Source organism: Salvelinus fontinalis, chromosome 28 (genome assembly GCF_029448725.1).
Source record: "Salvelinus fontinalis isolate EN_2023a chromosome 28, ASM2944872v1, whole genome shotgun sequence".
NCBI classification, from domain to species: Eukaryota; Metazoa; Chordata; class Actinopteri; order Salmoniformes; family Salmonidae; genus Salvelinus; species Salvelinus fontinalis.
Genome location: NC_074692.1, coordinates 38,479,522 through 38,500,340, shown reverse-complemented (window position 1 = coordinate 38,500,340; position 20,819 = coordinate 38,479,522). Strand labels below are relative to the sequence as shown.

At 42.8% G+C, this 20,819-nt stretch overlaps 1 protein-coding gene across 17 annotated transcripts in view; it reads right to left on the bottom strand.

Annotated features, from left to right (window-relative positions):
- LOC129826683 (potassium channel subfamily T member 1-like) overlaps nucleotides 1-20,819 on the bottom strand; it is a 152,090-nt gene that overhangs the window by 72,493 nt on the left and 58,778 nt on the right. For 12 of the 17 annotated variants that reach the window (XM_055887669.1, XM_055887668.1, XM_055887672.1 and 9 more), the window contains one exon: nucleotides 13,791-13,829. The exons of 3 other annotated variants lie outside the window; for them this stretch is intronic. In XM_055887669.1, coding sequence (XP_055743644.1) covers nucleotides 13,791-13,829 — 39 coding nt within the window. Of the gene's footprint in view, nucleotides 1-13,790; nucleotides 13,830-17,134; nucleotides 17,900-17,924; nucleotides 18,148-20,819 lie in introns of those variants that run through there. 2 more of the 17 variants (XM_055887681.1, XM_055887683.1) reach the window with 2 other exon arrangements.

The following is a 20,819-nucleotide window of genomic DNA, read 5'->3' as shown; positions in this document are numbered from 1 at the left end:
ACACAGAGACACAGAGACACAGTGACACAGAGACACATAGACACAGAGACATAGAGACACAGAGACACAGAGACACAGAGATATAGAGACACAGAGACACAGAGACATAGAGACACAGAGACACAGAGACATAGAGACACAGAGACACAGAGATATAGAGACACAGAGACATAGCGACACAGAGACACAGGTACATAGAGACACAGAGACACAGAGACATAGAGACACAGAGACACAGAGATATAGAGACACAGAGACATAGAGACACAGAGACACAGGTACACAGAGATACAGAGACACAGAGACATAGAGACACAGAGACACAGGTACACAGAGATACAGAGACACAGGTACATAGAGACACAGAGACACAGAGACATAGAGACACAGAGACACAGAGATATAGAGACACAGAGACATAGAGACACAGAGACACAGGTACACAGAGATACAGAGACACAGAGACATAGAGACACAGAGACACAGGTACACTGGTACATAGATACAGGTGCTTGAGTAGACTCACATAGAAAACATACAAACAAGGCAACACAAGGGCAACATGCATCTATCCCTATTATTACCATCCGTCCCTGTTATTACCATCCGTCCCTGTTATTACCATCCGTCCCTGTTATTACCATCCGTCCCTGTTATTACCATCCGTCCCTGTTATTACCATCCGTCCCTGTTATTACCATCCGTCCCTGTTATTACCATCCGTCCCTGTTATTACCATCCGTCCCTGTTATTACCATCCGTCCCTGTTATTACCATCCGTCCCTGTTATTACCATCCGTCCCTGTTATTACCATCCGTCCCTGTTATTACCATCCGTCCCTGTTATTACCATCCGTCCCTGTTATTACCATCCGTCCCTGTTATTACCATCCGTTCCTGTTATTACCATCCGTCCCTGTTATTACCATCCGTCCCTGTTATTACCATCCGTCCCTGATATTACCATCCGTCCCTGTTATTACCATCCGTCCCTGTTATTACCATCCGTCCCTGTTATTACCATCCGTCCCTGTTATTACCATCCGTCCCTGTTATTACCATCCGTCCCTGTTATTACCATCCGTCCCTGTTATTACCATCCGTCCCTGTTATTACCATCCGTCCCTGTTATTACCATCCGTCCCTGTTATTACCATCCGTCCCTGTTATTACCATCCGTCCCTGTTATTACCATCCGTCCCTGTTATTACCATCCGTCCCTGTTATTACCATCCGTCCCTGTTATTACCATCCGTCCCTGTTATTACCATCCGTCCCTGTTATTACCATCCGTCCCTGTTATTACCATCCGTCCCTGTTATTACCATCCGTCCCTGTTATTACCATCCGTCCCTGTTATTACCATCCGTCCCTGTTATTACCATCCGTCCCTGTTATTACCATCCGTCCCTGATATTACCATCCGTCCCTGTTATTACCATCCGTCCCTGTTATTACCATCCGTCCCTGTTATTACCATCCGTCCCTGTTATTACCATCCGTCCCTGTTATTACCATCCGTCCCTGTTATTACCATCCGTCCCTGTTATTACCATCCGTCCCTGTTATTACCATCCGTCCCTGTTATTACCATCCGTCCCTGTTATTACCATCCGTCCCTGTTATTACCATCCGTCCCTGTTATTACCATCCGTCCCTGTTATTACCATCCGTCCCTGTTATTACCATCCGTCCCTGTTATTACCATCCGTCCCTGTTATTACCATCCGTCCCTGTTATTACCATACGTCCCTGTTATTACCATCCGTCCCTGTTATTACCATCCGTCCCTGTTATTACCATCCGTCCCTGTTGTTACAGTACCAGTCAAAAGTTTGGACACACCTACTTATTTTTTGTACTTTTTTCTAATCAAAACTATGAAATAACACCTATGGAATCATGTAGTAACCAAAATAGTGTTAAACAAATCATAATATATTTAATATTTTATATTCTTCAAAGTAGTCACCCTGTATCTTGATGATAGCTTTGCAAGCTCTTGGCATTCTCTCAACCAGCTTTATGAGCTAGTCACCTTCGTCACAGACCTAATTACACTTTTATATGGTGGCAACACACATTATAAAACATGAAAAGACCTGGTTCAAAAGCAATCCACAGTAATAAACTATAGCAGGAAAACATGATCTACATGTGAAGGAATAGTGAGGCAGCAGACACACCCCATCAGAAGAAAGTACTCATTAGAATGGGCCACGTAACCATAGACACAGACACCTCTCTTTCCTTGCACCTGCAGTTCAGTTTGATTGTCTTTTATCAAATGAACATATGGATTGATACTGTAGAGGTGCACTGTTAGTGTGTACATTAACACATATGCTAAAAGGTATCAATATGCAACATACATGCACACACCATTGCCTACGAGAAGATAGGGAAGACATACTGTATATCTGCACTGTGCACTGTAAATTAACATCTGTTATCTGATTCACTGTTATCTGACTCACTGTTATCTGACTCACTGTTATCTGATTCACTGTTATCTGACTCACTGTTATCTGACTCACTGTTATCTGACTCACTGTTATCTGACTCACTGTTATCTGATTCACTGTTATCTGATTCACTGTTATCTGATTCACTGTTATCTGATTCACTGTTATCTGATTCACTGTTATCTGACTCACTGTTTTCTGATGGGAGAAGTCAATGAAACTGTGATTATCTGATTCATTGTTATCTAACTCACTGTTATCTGATTCACTGTTATCTGACTCACTGTTATCTGACTCACTGTTATCTGACTCACTGTTATCTGACTCACTGTTATCTGACTCACTGTTATCTGATTCACTGTTATCTTACTCACTGTTATCTGACTCACTGTTATCTGACTCACTGTTATCTGACTCACTGTTATCTGTTGGGAGAAGTCAATGAAACCGTGATTAATTGAAGAGAGATGCTTCGTACCATCTTGTTTTAATAAAAGACATATCAGTAGCATAAGATACACAGGTCAGTGATTGTAATCGTGGGGGAATGACTGAAACACATCCTAACAGTTGTTGCACACTTGGATAATTACTCAAATCACAATCAGATCAGTTATCCCATTGGCTGAAGATTATTTGATATGAGACACACAGCTGTGTTGATTTCCCATGTTATCTGTTTCAGTTGTCAATAGCCTTGGTTAAGTGTCTTGCTTAGGGCACGACAGCACTTAGCCCATCTGGACTTGAGACTTACACTGTCAATTGGCCACAATTCCATTTCAATTCTCTGACCATTGCATAAATGCATTGACCTGCATCTTCCTCTGTGATTTATTTGCATTTCTTCTATGTCTTATATGTTGCTCTATTTTCAAACCGTTTGAGACTCAAAGTAGTCACTTGTCCATAATTTCATCTCAATTCTCAGACCATTACAGCAATATCATTTGTCCTCTCAGCTCTCCTCTTCATACAGTAATATCTGTCCTCTCAGCTCTCCTCTTCATACAGTAACATCTGTCCTCTCAGCTCTCCTCTTCATACAGTAACATCTGTTCTCTCAGCTCTCCTCTTCATACAGTAACATCTGTCCTCTCAGCTCTCCTCTTCATACAGTAACGTCTGTCCTCTCAGCTCTCCTCTTCATACAGTAACATCTGTCCTCTCAGCTCTCCTCTTCATACAGTAACGTCTGTCCTCTCAGCTCTCCTCTTCATACAGTAACATCTGACCTCTCAGCTCTCCTCTTCATACAGTAACATCTGTCCTCTCAGCTCTCCTCTTCATACAGTAACATCTGACCTCTCAGCTCTCCTCTTCATACAGTAACATCTGTCCTCTCAGCTCTCCTCTTCATACAGTAACATCTGTCCTGTCAGCTCTCCTCTTCATACAGTAACGTCTGTCCTCTCAGCTCTCCTCTTCATACAGTAACATCTGACCTCTCACGTTCACATTCTTCCCTGTGAAACTATTTCAACTTCTATGTCTTACATCTCATACTATTTAAACTCAATTTCATCTCAATTCTCAGATCATTACAGAAATATAGTTTCCCTTTCGGTTCTCGCGTTCTTACTATTCTATGAATCTATTTACATTAATTGTCTATATTAGTGCAGGCAATATGTGAGATTTTAAACTTGCTCTCTTTTTATCCTTTTGACACACAAACAGTCCAGTAACAAGCAGCACAATTCATTTTCTCCTGCTGAACTTCAGATACTGTGTAAGGGCAGCAGGGACTTCTATAAATATCAAGAACAGACATGAATATTAAAACAGGAACCCTCCCTCCCTCCCCTCCACCCCCCTCTACATATCTCTCTTCATCTCTTCATCCCTCCCTCCCTCCCTCCCTCTACATATCTCTCTTCATCTCTCCATCTCTCTCGCCCTCCCTCCCTCCTTTCCTCCCTCCACCCCCCCTCCCCCCCTCCCTCCCTCCCTCCCTCCCTCCCTCCCTCCCTCCCTCCCTCCCTCCCTCCCTCTACATATCTCTCTTCATCTCTCCATCTCTCTCGCTCTCCCCCTCCCTTTCTCCCTCCCTCCCCTCCACCCCCCTCTACATATCTCTCTTCATCTCTCCATCTCTCTCGCTCTCCCCCTCCCTCTCTCCCCCTCCCTCTCCCCCCCTCCCTCCCTGACCAGCCAACTAGGTCCACTGCTCTCCAGTCAACCTACTTAAAATAGTGGAGCGTCCTCTAAACACGAAGTCTGTTAAGAGACACTGCAAGTAGATGAAAGCAGGGCATGATGGTGTGGATCCTTCAGCTCATCAACCTGGAGGTGTATCACGACACAGAGACACCAGCTCTGAGGAAGAACAAGCCAGCCGCCCCCTGTATGTCTGACACCTTCTACTTGTACTGTAATTAGAATTGCCTTCTAATTAACGACTCCTCCACATGCTCCACATTCAGTCAATAGGAATGTACAGTATACATGACATAATCTATCTTCCCTTGTTCAGACTCCTGCAGTAGACTGTGATGACACATCCTCAAGAAACACTACTGCGTTTAGCGGTTAGCTTGTTTTTACCACATCTTTAGTAACACGATCAAGATCGATTAGAATCATGTTTTTCCATTCTAGAGTGGCGTTTCTGAGTCAATTCCAAAGCCTGGTCACATATCACATCCTGTGGGATCTCAGATATCCACTTTGACCACAAGAACAAAACACAATTTTATTACTATATCAGTGAACTACAGCTGTTGTTAGTTTAAACCACATTTTTGTTATGACATAAGATACCATTCCAAAGTAATTTTAATTTGAACTAGTCGTACATCCAATTAACAGATCTAGAAGCATCTTCCACAAAGAGAAACCGTTTTACTCAAAATCTCAAAAGCATAATATGGAAAAACTGTGAGGAAAACTCTGTTTCCAAAGAATTTCCACACATTGCTTAATTTATTCTCTCTCTATAAATGGCAAAAAAACATTTATCGTCTGTCTCTAACAGAAAAGCTCTTTCTGTCTAGGAAGCAACAGATTCTGTTTGTACAAATTGCAGAAAGACAGCAAGCACTCTAAAATACTTGAAATGTATAATAAAATAAAGATAATTCAAGCTGATAAAATCTGTGGCTGGACTAGCCGACGCCTGCGAATGAAAAGATGATGAAGACATACGATGAAGACATATGATGAAGACATATGATGAAGACACAATGAAGACATATGATGAAGACATATTATGAAGACATAAAGAAGACATGTAATGAAGACACAATGAAAAAGACATAATGATGAAGACATATAATGAAGACATATGATGAAGACATAATGAAGGTTCACCCTAAAGGTCATTATAGAGGGCAAGCTGATCGTTAATCAGTGCCTAAGGGCAACTTCTACCCACAGCAGTAGGTTTGCACTTGGCACACACACACTTCAGGGACCTCTATGGCCTCGGGTGAGGAGGTCAGGACAGGGATCACACTGCACTCAAAACAGATCCAGCAGGATGACAACCATTATGAACAGATCTCTCTCTCTCTCTCTCTCTCTCTCTCTCTCTCTCTCTCTCTCTCTCTCTCTCTCTCTCTCTCTCTCTCTCTCTCTCTCTCTCTCTCTCTCTCTCTCTCCTCTCTCTCTCTCTCTCTCTCTCTCTCTCTCTCTCTCTCTCTCTCTCTCTCTCTCTCTCTCTCTCTCTCTCTCTCTCTCTCTCTCTCTCTCTCTCTATTCTCCCATCCCTCTCTCCCTTACCTCTCCCTCTCCCATTTCTCCCCTCCCTCCCATTTCTCCTATCCCTCCCTCCCTCCCTCCCTCCCTCCCTCCCTCCCTCCCTCCCTCCCTCCCTCCCTCCCTTCCTCCCTTCCCTATCTCTCCCTCTCCCATTTCTCCCCTCCCTCCCTCTCCTATCTCGTCCTCCCTCCCATCCCTCCCTCCCTCCCTCCCTCCCTCCCTCCCTCCCTCCCTTCCCTATCTCTCCCATTTCTCCCCTCCCTCCCTCTCCTATCTTGCCCTCTCTACATCCCTCCCTCCCTCCCTCCCTCTCTCATCTCTCCCCTCCCTCCCTCTTCCAGCCACACCTCCATAGGGGAAAGAACATATGAGACAACACTCGTGCCAACACTTACAGTGGGCCAAGCTGTATGCTTCTGAATCTGAACCACTAGCACTTACAGCATCCCTAAGGAACCCCATGCACCATCCATTTCCCCGACAGAGATAGTACAGACACCACAGAGAGAGCATGTTATCACTTCCAGCCCACCAGGCATTGTAACCCACCAAAAATATACCACACACACATTAAAGACTAATTGCTTTTTGACTTAGAGTTGGCAATTGTTGAGCGGACCGGTACTGTGTTGATCTGATTTTAAATGTAGTCATCATCCATAGACGCTTTAGGCCACCTTGATAATTTAATAAAATGCTGAGGAAGCGCCTATCAAACCGGCTGTCATTGGTTAATAGGCATTCCACAATGAAGACAATCAATCATTTGCACTTCCAGATAGTACAGTATGTACCAAGTACCATTACAATGCCTGGGGTGACAACTTATTAAACAGACAGACAGGCAGACATGCAGACAGGCAGAGACAGACAGTCAGCAGACAAGCAGCAGACAAGCAGCATACAGGCAGAAAGCAGACAGGCAGAAAGCAGACAGGCTGACAGGCAGCAGACAGGCAGACAGATAGCAGACAGATAGCAGACAGACAGACAGGCAGCAGACAGGCGGACAGCAGACAGGGAGGCAGCAGCCAGGCATGCACACAGACAGACAGACAGACAGACAGACAGACAGGTAGCAGACAGGCAGAGGGACAGACAGTCAGTAGACGAGCAGCAGACAAGCAGCAGACAAGCAGAAAGCAGACAGGCAGAAAGCAGACAGGCAGAAAGCAGACAGGCAGACAGACAGATAGCAGACAGACAGACACGCAGCAGACAGGCGGACAGCAGACAGGGAGGCAGCAGACAGGCAGGCACAAAGACAGACAGACAGACAGGTAGCAAACAGGCAGACAGGTAGAAAACAGGCAGACAGGCAGACAACAGACATGCAGACAACAGACAGGCAGGCAGGGAAGCAGGCAGGCAGGCAGGCAGACAGGCAGGCAGAAAGTAGACAGGCAGACAGGTAGGCAAACCGACAGGAGACAGACAGGCAAGCAGACTGGAAAACAGGGAGCAGACAGGCAAACAGACAGGCAAACAGGCAGACAGCAAACAGGCAGGCTGACGAAGTACTCCAACCAAGTACTCGGTGTCCAAATCCCTAAGACAGTCACCTACTCACTGCCAGAGTCATACTATGGACCTAGTTTTGTCCCATGGAATAAATGTTGTAGATCTTAATGTTTTTCCTCATAATCCTGGACTATCGGACCACCATTTTATTACGTTTGCAATCGCAACAAATAATCTGCTCAGACCCCAACCAAGGAGCATCAAAAGTCGTGCTATAAATTCTCAGACAACACAAAAATTCCTTGATGCCCTTCCAGACTCCTTCTGCCTACCCAAGGATGTCAGAGGACAAAAATCAGTTAACTACCTAACTGAGGAACTCAATTTAACCTGGCACAATACCCTAGATACAGTTGCACCCCTAAAAACTAAAAACATTTGTCATAAGAAACTAGCTCCCTGGTATACAGAAAATACCTGAGCTCTGAAGCAAGCTTCCAGAAAATTGGAACGGAAATGGCGCCACACCAAACTGGAAGTCTTCCAACTAGCTTGGAAAGACAGTACCGTGCAGTATCGAAGAGCCCTCACTGCTGCTCGATCATCCTACTTTTCCAACTTAATTGAGGAAAATAAGAACAATCCAAAATGTATTTTTGATACTGTTGCAAAGCTAACTAAAAAGCAGCATTCCCCAAGAGAGGATGGCTTTCACTTCAGCAGTAATAAATGCATGAACTTCTTTGAGGAAAAGATCATGATCATTAGAAAGCAAATTACGGACTCCTCTTTAAATCTGCGTATTCCTCCAAGGCTTAGCTGTCCTGGATCTGCACAACTCTGCCAGGGCCTGGGATCGGGAGAGACACTTCATTGTTTTAGTACTATATCTCTTGACACAATAATGAAAATAATCATGGCCTCTAAACCTTCAAGCTGCATACTGGATCCTAATCCAACTAAACTACTGAAAGAGCTGCTTCATGTGCTTGGCCCTCCTATGTTGAACATAATAAACGGCTCTCTATCCACCGGATGTGTACCAAACTCACTAAAAGTGGCAGTAATAAAGTCTCTCTTGAAAAAGCCAAACCTTGACCCGGAAAATATAAAAAACTATCGGCCTATATCGAATCTTCCATTCCTCTCAAAAATTTTAGAAAAAGCTGTTGCGCAGCAACTCACTGCCTTTCTGAAGACAAACAATGTATACGAAATGCTTCAGTCTGGTTTTAGACCCCATCATAGCACTGACACTACACTTGTGAGGGTGGTAAATGACCTTTTAATGGCGTCAGACCGAGGCTCTGCATCTGTCCTCGTGCTACTAGACCTTAGTGCTGCCTTTGACACCAGCGATCACCACATTCTTTTGGAGAGACTGGAAACCCAAATTGGTCTACACGGACAAGTTCTGGCCTGGTTTAGATCTTATCTGTCGGAAAGATATCAGTTTGTCTCTGTGAATGGTTTGTCCTCTGACAAATCAACGGTACATTTCGGTGTTCCTCAAGGTTCCGTTTTAGGACCACTATTGTTTTCACTATATATTTTACCTCTTGGGGATGTTATACGAAAACATAATGTTAACTTTCACTGCTATGCGGATGACACACAGCTGTACATTTTAATGAAACATGGTGAAGCCCCAAAATTGCCCTCGCTAGAAGCCTGTGTTTCAGATATAAGGAAGTGGATGGCTGAAAACGTTCTACTTTTAAACTCGGACAAAACAGAGATGCTTGTTCTAGGTCCCAAGAAACAAAGAAATCTTCTGTTAAATCTGACAATTAATCTTGATGGTTGTAAAGTCGTCTCAAATAAAACTGTGAAGGACCTCGGCGTTACTCTTGACCCTGATCTCTCTTTTGACGAACATATCAAGACTGTTTCAAGGACAGCTTTTTTCCATCTACATAACATTGCAAAAATCAGACATTTTCTGTCCAAAAATGATGCAGAAAAATTAATCCATCCATTTGTTACTTCTAGGTTAGACTACTGCAATGCTCTATTTTCCGGCTACCCGGATAAATCACTCCTATCTTTCCGAGTTGGTCCTGCCGTACATACCTACACGTACGCTACGGTCACAAGACGCAGACCTCCTAATTGTCCCTAGAATTTCTAAGCAAACAGCTGGAGGCAGGGCTTTCTCCTATAGATCTCCATTTTTATGGAACGGTCTGCCTACCCATGTGAGAGACGCAGACTCGGTCTCAACCTTTAAGTCTTTACTGAAGACTTATCTCTTCAGTAGGTCATATGATTGAGTGTAGTCTGGCCCAGGAGTGTGAAGGTGAACGGAAAGGCTCTGGAGCAACGAACCACCCTTGCTGTCTCTGCCTGGCCGGTTCCCCTCTCTCCACTGGGATTCTCTGCCTCTAACCCTATTACAGGGGCTGAGTCACTGGCTTACTGGTGCTCTTTCATGCCGTCCCTAGGAGGGGTGCATCACTTGAGTGGGTTGAGTTACTGACGTGATCTTCCTGTCTGGGTTGGCGTCCCCCGTTGGTTTGTGCTGTGGTGGAGATCTTTGTGGGCTATACTCGGCCTTGTCTCAGGATTGTAAGTTGGTGGTTGAAGATATCCCTCTAGTGGTGTGGGGGCTGTGCTTTGGCAAAGTGGGTGGGGTTATATCCTTCCTGTTTGGCCCTGTCCGGGGGTATCATCGGATGGCGCCACAGTGTCTCCTGACCCCTCCTGTCTCAGCCTCCAGTATTTATGCTGCAGTAGTTTATGTGTCGGGGGGCTAGGGTCAGTTAGTTATATCTGGAGTACCTCTCCTGTCTTATCCAGTGTCCTGTGTGAATTTAAGTATGCTCTCTCTAATTCTCTCCTTCTCTCTTTCTCTCTCTCTCTCGGAGAACCTGAGCCCTAGGACCATACGTCAGGACTACCGGGCATGATGACTCCTTGCTGTCCCCAGTCCACCTGGCCTTGCTGCTATTCCAGTTTCAACTGTTCTGCCTGCGGTTACGGAACCCCTACCTGTCCCAGACCTGCTGTTTTCAACTCTTAATGATCGGCTATGAAAAGCCAACTGACATTTATTCCTGATTATTATTTGACCATGCTTGTCACTTATGAACATTTTGAACATCTTGGCCATGTTCTGTTATAATCTCCACCCGGCACAGCCAGAAGAGGACTGGCCACCCCTCATAGCCTGGTTCCTCTCTAGGTTTCTTCCTAGGTTTTGGCCTTTCTAGTTAGTTTTTCCTAGCCACCGTGCTTCTACACCTGCATTGCTTGCTGTTTGGGGTTTTAGGCTGGGTTTCTGTACAGCACTTCGAGATATTAGCTGATGTACGAAGGGCTATATAAAATAAACTTGATTTGATTTGATTTGATCAGACAGGCAGCAGACATGCAGCAGACAGGCAAAAAGCAGACAGGAAGCAGACAGGCAGATAGCAGACAGACAGGCAGGCAGTAACAGGCAGACAGGAAGGCAGCAGACAGGCAGACAGACACTGGCAGCAGACATGCGGCAGACAGGCAGAAAGGCAGAAAGACAGACAGACAGAGACAGACAGACAGACAGAGACAGACAGACAGACAGACAGACAGACAGACAGACAGACAGACAGTAGACAGGCAGACAAACAAACAGACAGGCTAGCAGACAGGCAGACAGGCAGACAGTAGACAGGCAGGCAGACAGCAGACAGGCAGACAGCAAGCAGGCAGGCAAAAAGACAGAGGACGGGCAGGCAGGTAGACAGCAGACAGCAAATAGGCAGGCAAACAAACAGCAGACAGACAGGCAGACAGGCAGACAGCAAACAGGCAGGCAGTCGAAGTACTCCAACCAAGTGTCCAAATCACTAAGAACTTAAAATGGTCCACACACATGCCCACAGTTGTGAAGAAGAGATTCGCAACAGCACTTCTTCCTCCTCAGGAGGTTGAAACGGTTTGGCATCGGTTTATACACTCACATACAAACTGCTGCTACTCTGTTTATACACTCACATACAAACTGCTGCTACTCTGTTTATACACTCACATACAAACTGCTGCTACTCTGTTTATACACTCACATACAAACTGCTGCTACTCTGTTTATACACTCACATACAAACTGCTGCTACTCTGTTTAAACACTCACATACAAACTGCTGCTACTCTGTTTACACACTCACATACAAACTGCTGCTACTCTGTTTATACACTCACATACAAACTGCTGCTACTCTGTTTATACACTCACATACAAACTGCTGCTACTCTGTTTATACACTCACATACAAACTGCTGCTACTCTGTTTATACACACACATACAAACTGCTGCTACTCTGTTTATACACTCACATACTACTCTGTTTATCATATATGCTAATGCATAGTCACCTTACCCCTATATATATCTACCTCTATCGATCCAGTATCCCTGCACATTGTAAATATGGTAGTGGAACTGACACTGTATATAGTGTGCTTCCTTACTTTATCGTGTTCTTCTTATTTCAGATTTTTAACTCTTGTGTGTTTTTGTTCTACCTTGCTATTTTTAGTATTACATTGTTATTGATTACTGCATTGCTGGGGTTAGAGCTTGCAAGAAAGGCATTTCTGTACTTGTGACATTAAATCTTGAAACCATATCCACTGACTGCACCCTTGAACTAAATCCAATAATCTGGAGGTGTTAGTGTTGCCCAAGGCAACACAGGTACACTACTAACACAAAAGTATGTGGACACCCCTTCAAATTAGTGACGTTGCTGACAGGTGTATAAAATCAAGCACACACACACATGCAATCTCCATAGACAAATATTGGCAGTAGAATGGCCAAGCTCACAGAACGGGACCGCCGAATGCTGAATGCCAGGATAACACTACCTGCCCCAATGCACAGTGCCAACTGTAAAGTTTGGTGGAATAATGGTCTGGGGCTGTTTTTCATGTCCCCTTAGTTCCAGTGAAGGGAAATCTTAACGCTACAGCATATAATGACATTCTAGATGATTCTGTGCTTCCAAATTTATGGCAACAGTTTGGGGAAGGCCCTTTCCTGTTTCAGCATGACAATGCCCCCGTGCACAAAGAGAGGTCCATACAGAAATGGTTTGTCGAGATCAGTGTGGAAGAACTTGACTGGCCTGCACAGTGCCCTGACCTGAACCCAATCAAACACCTTTGGGATGAATTGGAACGCCGACTGCAAGCCAGGCCTAATCGCCCAAAATCAGTACCCGACCTCACTAATGCTCTTGTGGCTGAATGGAAGCAAGTCCCTGCAGCAATGTTCCAACATCTAGTGGAAAGCCTTCCCAGAAAAGTGGAGGCTGTTATAGCAGCAAAGAGGGTGACCAACTCCATATTAATGAGATGTTTGACAAGCAGGTGTCCACATACTTTGGGTCATATAGTGTACTTCTATAAATTAATCAATCACAGAGGCTCAACAGATTAATACGGTGCTGAGACTGAGGCTGGTGCTGGTGCTGAGACTAATGCTGTAGTTTAATCTGGTGCTGAGATTAAGGCTGTAGTTTAATCTGGTGCTGAGACTAATGCTGTAGTTTAATCTGGTGCTGAGACTAATGCTGTAGTTTAATCTGGTGCTGAGACTAAAGATGCATTACAAATGGCACACTACCCACAGATGTAAATTCATTGAAAAAAACATGGAAACAACATTGATTCAAGCAGTGTGTGTTCCCTTTACAGTTGCTTTTGACCAGGGCCCATAGGCCAGGGATTATTTTATTTGTAACCTTTATTTAACCACGCAAGTCAGCTAAGGACAAATTCTTATTTACAATGACAGCCTACTGGGGAACAGAAAAAAATCTGTCATTCTGCCCCTGAACAACTGCCTTGTTCAGGGGCAGAATGACAGATTTTTTACCTTGTCAGCTCATGGATTCGATCCAGCAACCTTTCGGTTACTGGCCCAACACTCTAACCAGTAGGCTACCTGCCACCCCAGGTATAGAAGAACAACAAGCTGTGTGTGTGTTAATCAACCTCCCGTAGAGGCCGGAGTCACAGGACACATGCCATGCCATGCTAGCATGATGCTGGAACTGTGTCCCAAATGGCACCCTATTCCTCACATAGCGCACTATTTTTGACCTGGACCCTGGTCGAAAGTAGTGCACTATATAGGGAATAGGGTGCCATTTGGGATGCATCCTGGAACTTACTGGGCGTTGGTAGAGTCCATACTGTACTCTTCCTGATACCTATAGGCACAGTAGACAGATAGGGGACAGGTTAGGTTATTAGGAGGCAGGAAGGGAGGGAGGGAGGGCGGCATGCTTTCACAGAGGACATGCAAGACCAGAAAAACAGAAGCGTCTCAGAGTAGGAGTGTCAATCTAGGATAACGACCCGGAAGAACCCAGCCGAGATTAGGATCACACATTAGGATTGACAGGGATTCTCGGATAAAATCTTTTTGATTAGTTTGGGAACAGACGGGAGACTCTGAATGCAAACCACAGGAGACCAGAGGACGGCAGCAGGAAGCAAAACCTACTGGGTCGATCTCAATGGCTTCCACGTTCAAATGACGACAAATCGTACAAATTGGACAGATTCCGTACTGTAGCAGCTTGAATGGATGTATCGGGGTGACATTGAAATCAATCAACAAACAGAGAATGAACATGTTAAGAACATGTTGAGAATCAGAGACACTGTCAAACGTGAAAACGTCAGATTCTTCTAAAAGATCTGTATCACACTTCATTCTCAGGTAGATGGTAGTTATTAAAGGTATAAACCTCTAGGGGTTTGCTAATATGAATCATGAGAATCGAGAATCAACCACACCATTCCTATATTTACAATGTACTTTTGATCAAACAGTCATAAGAATAAATGAATATGGACCAACTGAATTAGTATGAAGAGTGTTCTGTATGACCAGTGCACTAAATATGATCTTCTTCAAATCCAAAGAGATAAAACCCTTTTTGGATGTGTCACTTCTTATACTTGTAGATCAAAACATTCACGGCTTAAGGGGAAATCTGCAGTTGATCCATCCATTTTTGTAATTGTAAATGAATAATCTATTGATTCTTGAAGAATACAGTATAACTTACAAATGCCTCATGAGCTTAGTTCAACAGTCGTAGCCCATCAGAACCCAACATATAAGCTTGTTTTACTCCAAAGTTTGCAAACAAAGTAAATGTAAACAAACACTGTATAGCCACAAAACATGGTTAAAACTATTATTTTGATATCATGGATGGTCAGTCTTTGCATCCATAGCTCTGTCTATGAATTTGAGAGTGGTTACATTTCTCCAGCCCCAATCAGAGCTGCAGTATCCCTTTATGCAAATATAACATTGCCATATATGGATCTGTGCCATTCACTTTGAACTGGACTGTGTTTACGGCATGAGCGATTGTGAGTAGATGCGCATGTTTTGAGATCAACGCGAAAGCTGCATCTAGCCACGTGTGCACATTTTGTTAATATCCTTTCCTAGTTAATGAGTTATTAGCCCAGTTATAGCTAATTTCTTGTCAACGATGGGGGAGTGGTTGCCTCCTACAAGAGCACAAAACGTGTCCATTTCTAGCCATCTTTGAAAAGCGAGTCAGGTACAGAGATTTTTTTCTGTCTTAAAGGGGCAGTGTTGTATTTTGAGACAGGCTTGAATAAGCTAAGTGGCCAATAAGCAGAGGGTAGCATCATTTGTCTGATTCGCTGTAAAAAATGGTATGACAATAATAATGAACTTTATTTTGTGATTTCTTGCATCAAACAACACATGTTCAATCACATCCTTGTCTGGACAAGTAGATAAACAAGTGGTTAATGTCAAGCCCTGCATATTTTCCAAAAGTCTCACAGAAGGTAGAACCTACATTGAACACCACACATTGGCTGCTACTACAGGCTGAATGATAGAACAGCTATTTCCATATTAAAATGTTATGGGATGCATTTTTTCCTTTGTTTTTGATGGTAGGCCACTCTGGTAGGTTGTTATAACTGTAACTTAAAGCGGGTAGAGTTCAAGGGTGCAGCCTCAGTGTTCACAGTAAAAGCAAGCCAGAAGTCAGCAGACGTGACATTTGCTCAGTGCCCCAAAATAATTTGAGGGAACATTGGCGGGGTGTCTGCTTTGTTATTGTTTCAACTGCTAATTGACAATTTAAATCTATTTTTGAAACCCATTCCCGATCGAAGCATTTCTCAGGCCACACTCTTTAGAGCTGAACCTAAATGCCTGAGCTACACTCTATTCAGCCGAGGTAAGGAGGATAACGTGCTGCACATCACAATCAGGAAGTACTCAGGACCCAAGAGAGGTCCAGTACATTTAACATTTTAGTATTATTCAGAGTGACTTACAGGAGCAATTAGGGCTAATTGCCTTGCTCAAGTGAACATTGACAGATTTTTCACCTTGTCTGCTCTGGGATTTCGGTTACTGGCCCAACGCTCTTAACCACTAGGCTACCTGCTGCCAATAACCACTCAGGTGTGAACAGGGATGGAAGAAAATACGTTTTATCCACACAACTCTAAACTAGAACTCAGGACCTTCTGAGACTCTTAAGCCATCAGTGACTGCCAAATAAAACATCTTGACACGCTGCAAAACTGATCTGAACCTCTTTATTTCCACATTCTCCAACTATCCAACTACAATTATCTATTACACCAGTGATTTGTTGTTTGCCCTAAAAATCCCAATTTTGGCATGTCCCGCGTCACGGGTAGGCAACCCTGTTCCTGGAGTCCCGTAGGTACCGCAGGATCTTGTTCCAACTAGGCACCGCACCTGTTATGGCTAATTTCGTGAAATCGTCAACCCTGTTACGCTTAACTGTTACTTTCATTGGCACTTTTATAGTCATTTTTCTTAATTTAACCTATTGAGATGGTAATACATGTTTTTTATTTAGTTGAACATTGCTCTTTGTGACAGAATGTTAAAATTAGGTTAAATAAATAGTCCCTTTTGGCTAAATTACACTAGCCAAAAGACACTCTATTCGTGGAATGACCCAGCTGAGTGATTGAGTCAGGTGTTCTTGTCCAGGAATAGAACAAAGATGTTCACCTAATCAATCAAAACGGTCAGTTTGATTTATTAAATTCCAACTGAAACTGAAAGTCTGTTGATAGTCCGAGCAAGGTACAGACCATCTACTGTAACGAGGTCAAAACTACCCAAATGAAGTGAGACCAACGTCACCATGGTAACAGGGTGTTGCTGTCACCAACTCTTTTTGATTGTCAGTCTGTTTGATGGCAGTAGTTCAGGGCTCTGAAATGAACATAAACATAATACCTGAGATGTTCTTACTGTAATTAGCTCTGTCGATTCCATATCTGCTGCTACCGCATCAAACACTGTCTTTATCTCTGCCTCTGCTATCAGAGGCATCACCGAGCGATAGAAAAGCCTGAACGTTTCTGTTGTCTTGGTAATCATGCAGGTAACCTATCATAAACACTGCCACACTCTTTAGCCCCCAAGGCATGCAACGCAGGAACAAATTGATTTTCACCTCACCTTGACTGTAGATCTGGCAAACTAATTGATAAAAAAACAACTGCTAGTGCTAAACTGGTGCTAAACACTGCAGGTATTGGAGAAATAACTCAGATCCATGCTGCTGAACCTGTCTGAATCCTCTGTCACCTGTCCTCTCAAGGACCTATTGAAATGTTATCCGACCACATGAGTCTCTGCAGTCATTTAGAGGGCTGCTGGGACTTGGAGTTTTCTATCTCTTTCCCAAAACTACACTTCCCTAAGCCTGAGTAGCATTTGGCATTGAGTGCTCCAGAGGTGTACAAGCCAAGGGAAAGACACAGCTCATCATGCCCATTGGAACAAGGCTTCCTGAAGTCACACCTACCTCTGGCAACATCTCTGAAGAATGACTCTCTGTTCTTATAGTCCAAAGGGACAGAACATCCACAGTACAGTGACCTAAATATGCAATGAAAGGCATATGCATAAAGTGTGTACACGCATGTGTTCTGTCTGAGCATGTGTGTGTGTCCCTGAGAGGGAGAGATAACAGAGAGAGAAAGGAGACATAAGAAAGAGAGAGAGAGAGAGAGAGAAAGAGAGCATTTTCTTTTCTGAAATGTGTCGGTAGCTCCTTGTCTCTGTCAGAACACATTAAATAGACCATCTTAATCCATAATAGCCCTCGTATAAGTAGGTTGTCCCGTTAATTCAGAACGCTATGCAGTGTACCCTCTATGTTGTGTTTCTGACCTCTCCTTAACATCAATGTCTATAACCATGCTCTATCGAGATCCTAGAATGTTCTGTATGTAGTTCTACGTACCTATGATCACCCATGATTTTCAGCTCTCCTTGTTAGCATTGGAATCCAGCTCACATTGCAACTGGCTGTGCTGGGAATAAAACTCCCCCACTGTGGTGTCTGACTGAGTTAGACAACGCCATGCCCTCTCTCTCTCTATCGATTCTCCTCTGACGGATGCTTTCAGGCACAGGAATGGGTGTAATATGGACAGTAGTATGTGTGGACACATAAACAGCCGAGACGCACGTGGGTTACACGCACACACACACACACACACACACACACACACACACACACACACACACACACACACACACACACACACACACACACACACACACACACACACACACACACACACACACACACACACACACACACACACACACACGGCACACACATGGCACACACACACACACACACTTCTGTACTGAGTGAGTATTTGTGGCAGCTTTCAGCTCCACCTGACCATTTAAGCCTTTTTTAAAAAGCACATTTTCATCAAGGAATGTGGGATTGTGGGTAGGAAGTCGCAACACACCAATCACGACTATATTTCCATGGGGGCTACTTCGCCTTTCAAGTCAATTGATGAGAAAGTGCTTCCACCCCAGTTTAATGAACACCGCCTTAATGATAACAAATGTTACATAATTTACCCAGCGGACCACATTAAAACAGCTCATTAAGATGGAGTTGCTCAAAAGCAAGGACATCATAACTGTACAGTTATATTAAGAAAGAGACGCTTTAAATATGAACCAGCACAGCAACATAGATGGAGATTTCAGTTGCAAGTCCTTCTAGGCTGTAGCTTCCGTAACACTGAGGGAAAGAGGCAGCAGGTAATTGATTTGAAGAGTTCTAGATCTTGTTGAATATCAAATAAGTTGTAGGCTAATTAAGGCAGTTAATGATGCAACCAAAATCGCAATTAAATTGAGTAAATGGCCAGTTTAATAAGCATATACATGATTACAGATTAATTGATAAGAAGACATGCTATCCTAGAAGAGATCCTAGAAGAGATCATAGATAACAGATCCTAGAAGAAATCATAGAAGAGATCATAGATAATAGATCCTAAAAGAGATCATAGATAATAGATCCTAGAAGAGATTAGATAATAGATCCTAAAAGAGATCATAGAAAATAGATCCTAGAAGAGATCATAGATAATAGATCCTAGAAGAGATCATAGATCCTACAAGAGATCATAGATAATAGATCCTAGAAGAGATCATAGATAATAGATCCTAGAAGAGATCATAGATAATAGATCCTAAAAGAGATCCTAGAAGAGATCATAGATAATAGATCCTAGAAGAGATCATAGAAAATAGATCCCAGAAGCGATCATAGAAGAAATCCTAGAAGAGATCACAGATACTAGATCCTAGAAGAGATCATAGATAATAGATCATAGAATAGATCCTAGATAATATATCCTAGAAGAGATCATAGAAGAGATTCTAGAAGAGATCATAGATAATAGATCCTAGAAGAGATCCTAGAAAATAGATCCCAGAAGCGATCATAAAAGAGATCCTAGAAGAGATCACAGATACTAGATCCTAGAAGAGATCATAGATAATAGATCATAGAAGAGATCCTAGGATAATAGATCCAAGAAGAGATCATAGATAATGGATCATAGAAGAGATCCTAGAAGAGATCCAAGATAATAGATCATAGAAGAGATCATATAACATATGTCCTAGGAGAGATCATAGATAATAGATAATAGAAGAGATGATAGATAATAGATCCGAAAAGAGATCATAGATAATAGATCCTAGAAGAGATCATAGATACTAAATCCTAGATCCTAGATCATAGAAGAGATCATAGATCATAGAAAATATTCTAGAAGAGATCATAGATAATAGATCCTAGAAGAGATCATAGAAAATAGATCCCAGAAGAGATCCTAGAAGAGATCCTAGAAGAGATCATAGATACTAGATCCTAGAAGAGATCATAGATAATAGATCCTAGAAGAGATCATAGATGATAGATCCTAGAAGAGATCATAGAAGAGATTCTAGAAGAGATCATAGATAATAGATCCTAGAAGAGATCCTAGAAAATAGATCCCAGAAGCGATCATAGAAGAGATTCTAAAAGAGATCATAGATAATAGATCCCAGAAGTGATCATAGAAGATATCCTAGAAGAGATCATAGATACTAGATCCTAGATAATAGATCATAAAAGAGATCCTAGATAATATATCCTAGAAGAGATCCTAGAAGAGATCATAGATAATAGATCCTAGAAGAGATCCTAGATAATAGATCACAGAAGAGATCATAGAAAATATCGTATATAATAGATCCTAGAAGATATCATAATGGATCCTAAAAGAGATCATAGATAATAGATCCTAGGAGAGATCATAGATAATAGATCCTAGAAGAGATCATAGATCCTACAAGAGATCATAGATAATAGATCCTAGAAGAGATCATAGATAATAGATCCTAGAAGAGATCATAGATAATAGATCCTAAAAGAGATCCTAGAAGAGATCATAGATAATAGATCCTAGAAGAGATTCTAGAAGAGATCATAGATAATAGATCCTAGAAGAGATCATAGAAAATAGATCCCAGAAGCGATCATAGAAGAAATCCTAGAAGAGATCACAGATACTAGATCCTAGAAGAGATCATAGATAATAGATCATAGAATAGATCCTAGATAATATATCCTAGAAGAGATCATAGAAGAGATTCTAGAAGAGATCATAGATAATAGATCCTAGAAGAGATCATAGAAAATAGATCCCAGAAGCGATCATAAAAGAGATCCTAGAAGAGATCACAGATACTAGATCCTAGAAGAGATCATAGATAATAGATCATAGAAGAGATCCTAGGATAATAGATCCAAGAAGAGATCATAGATAAT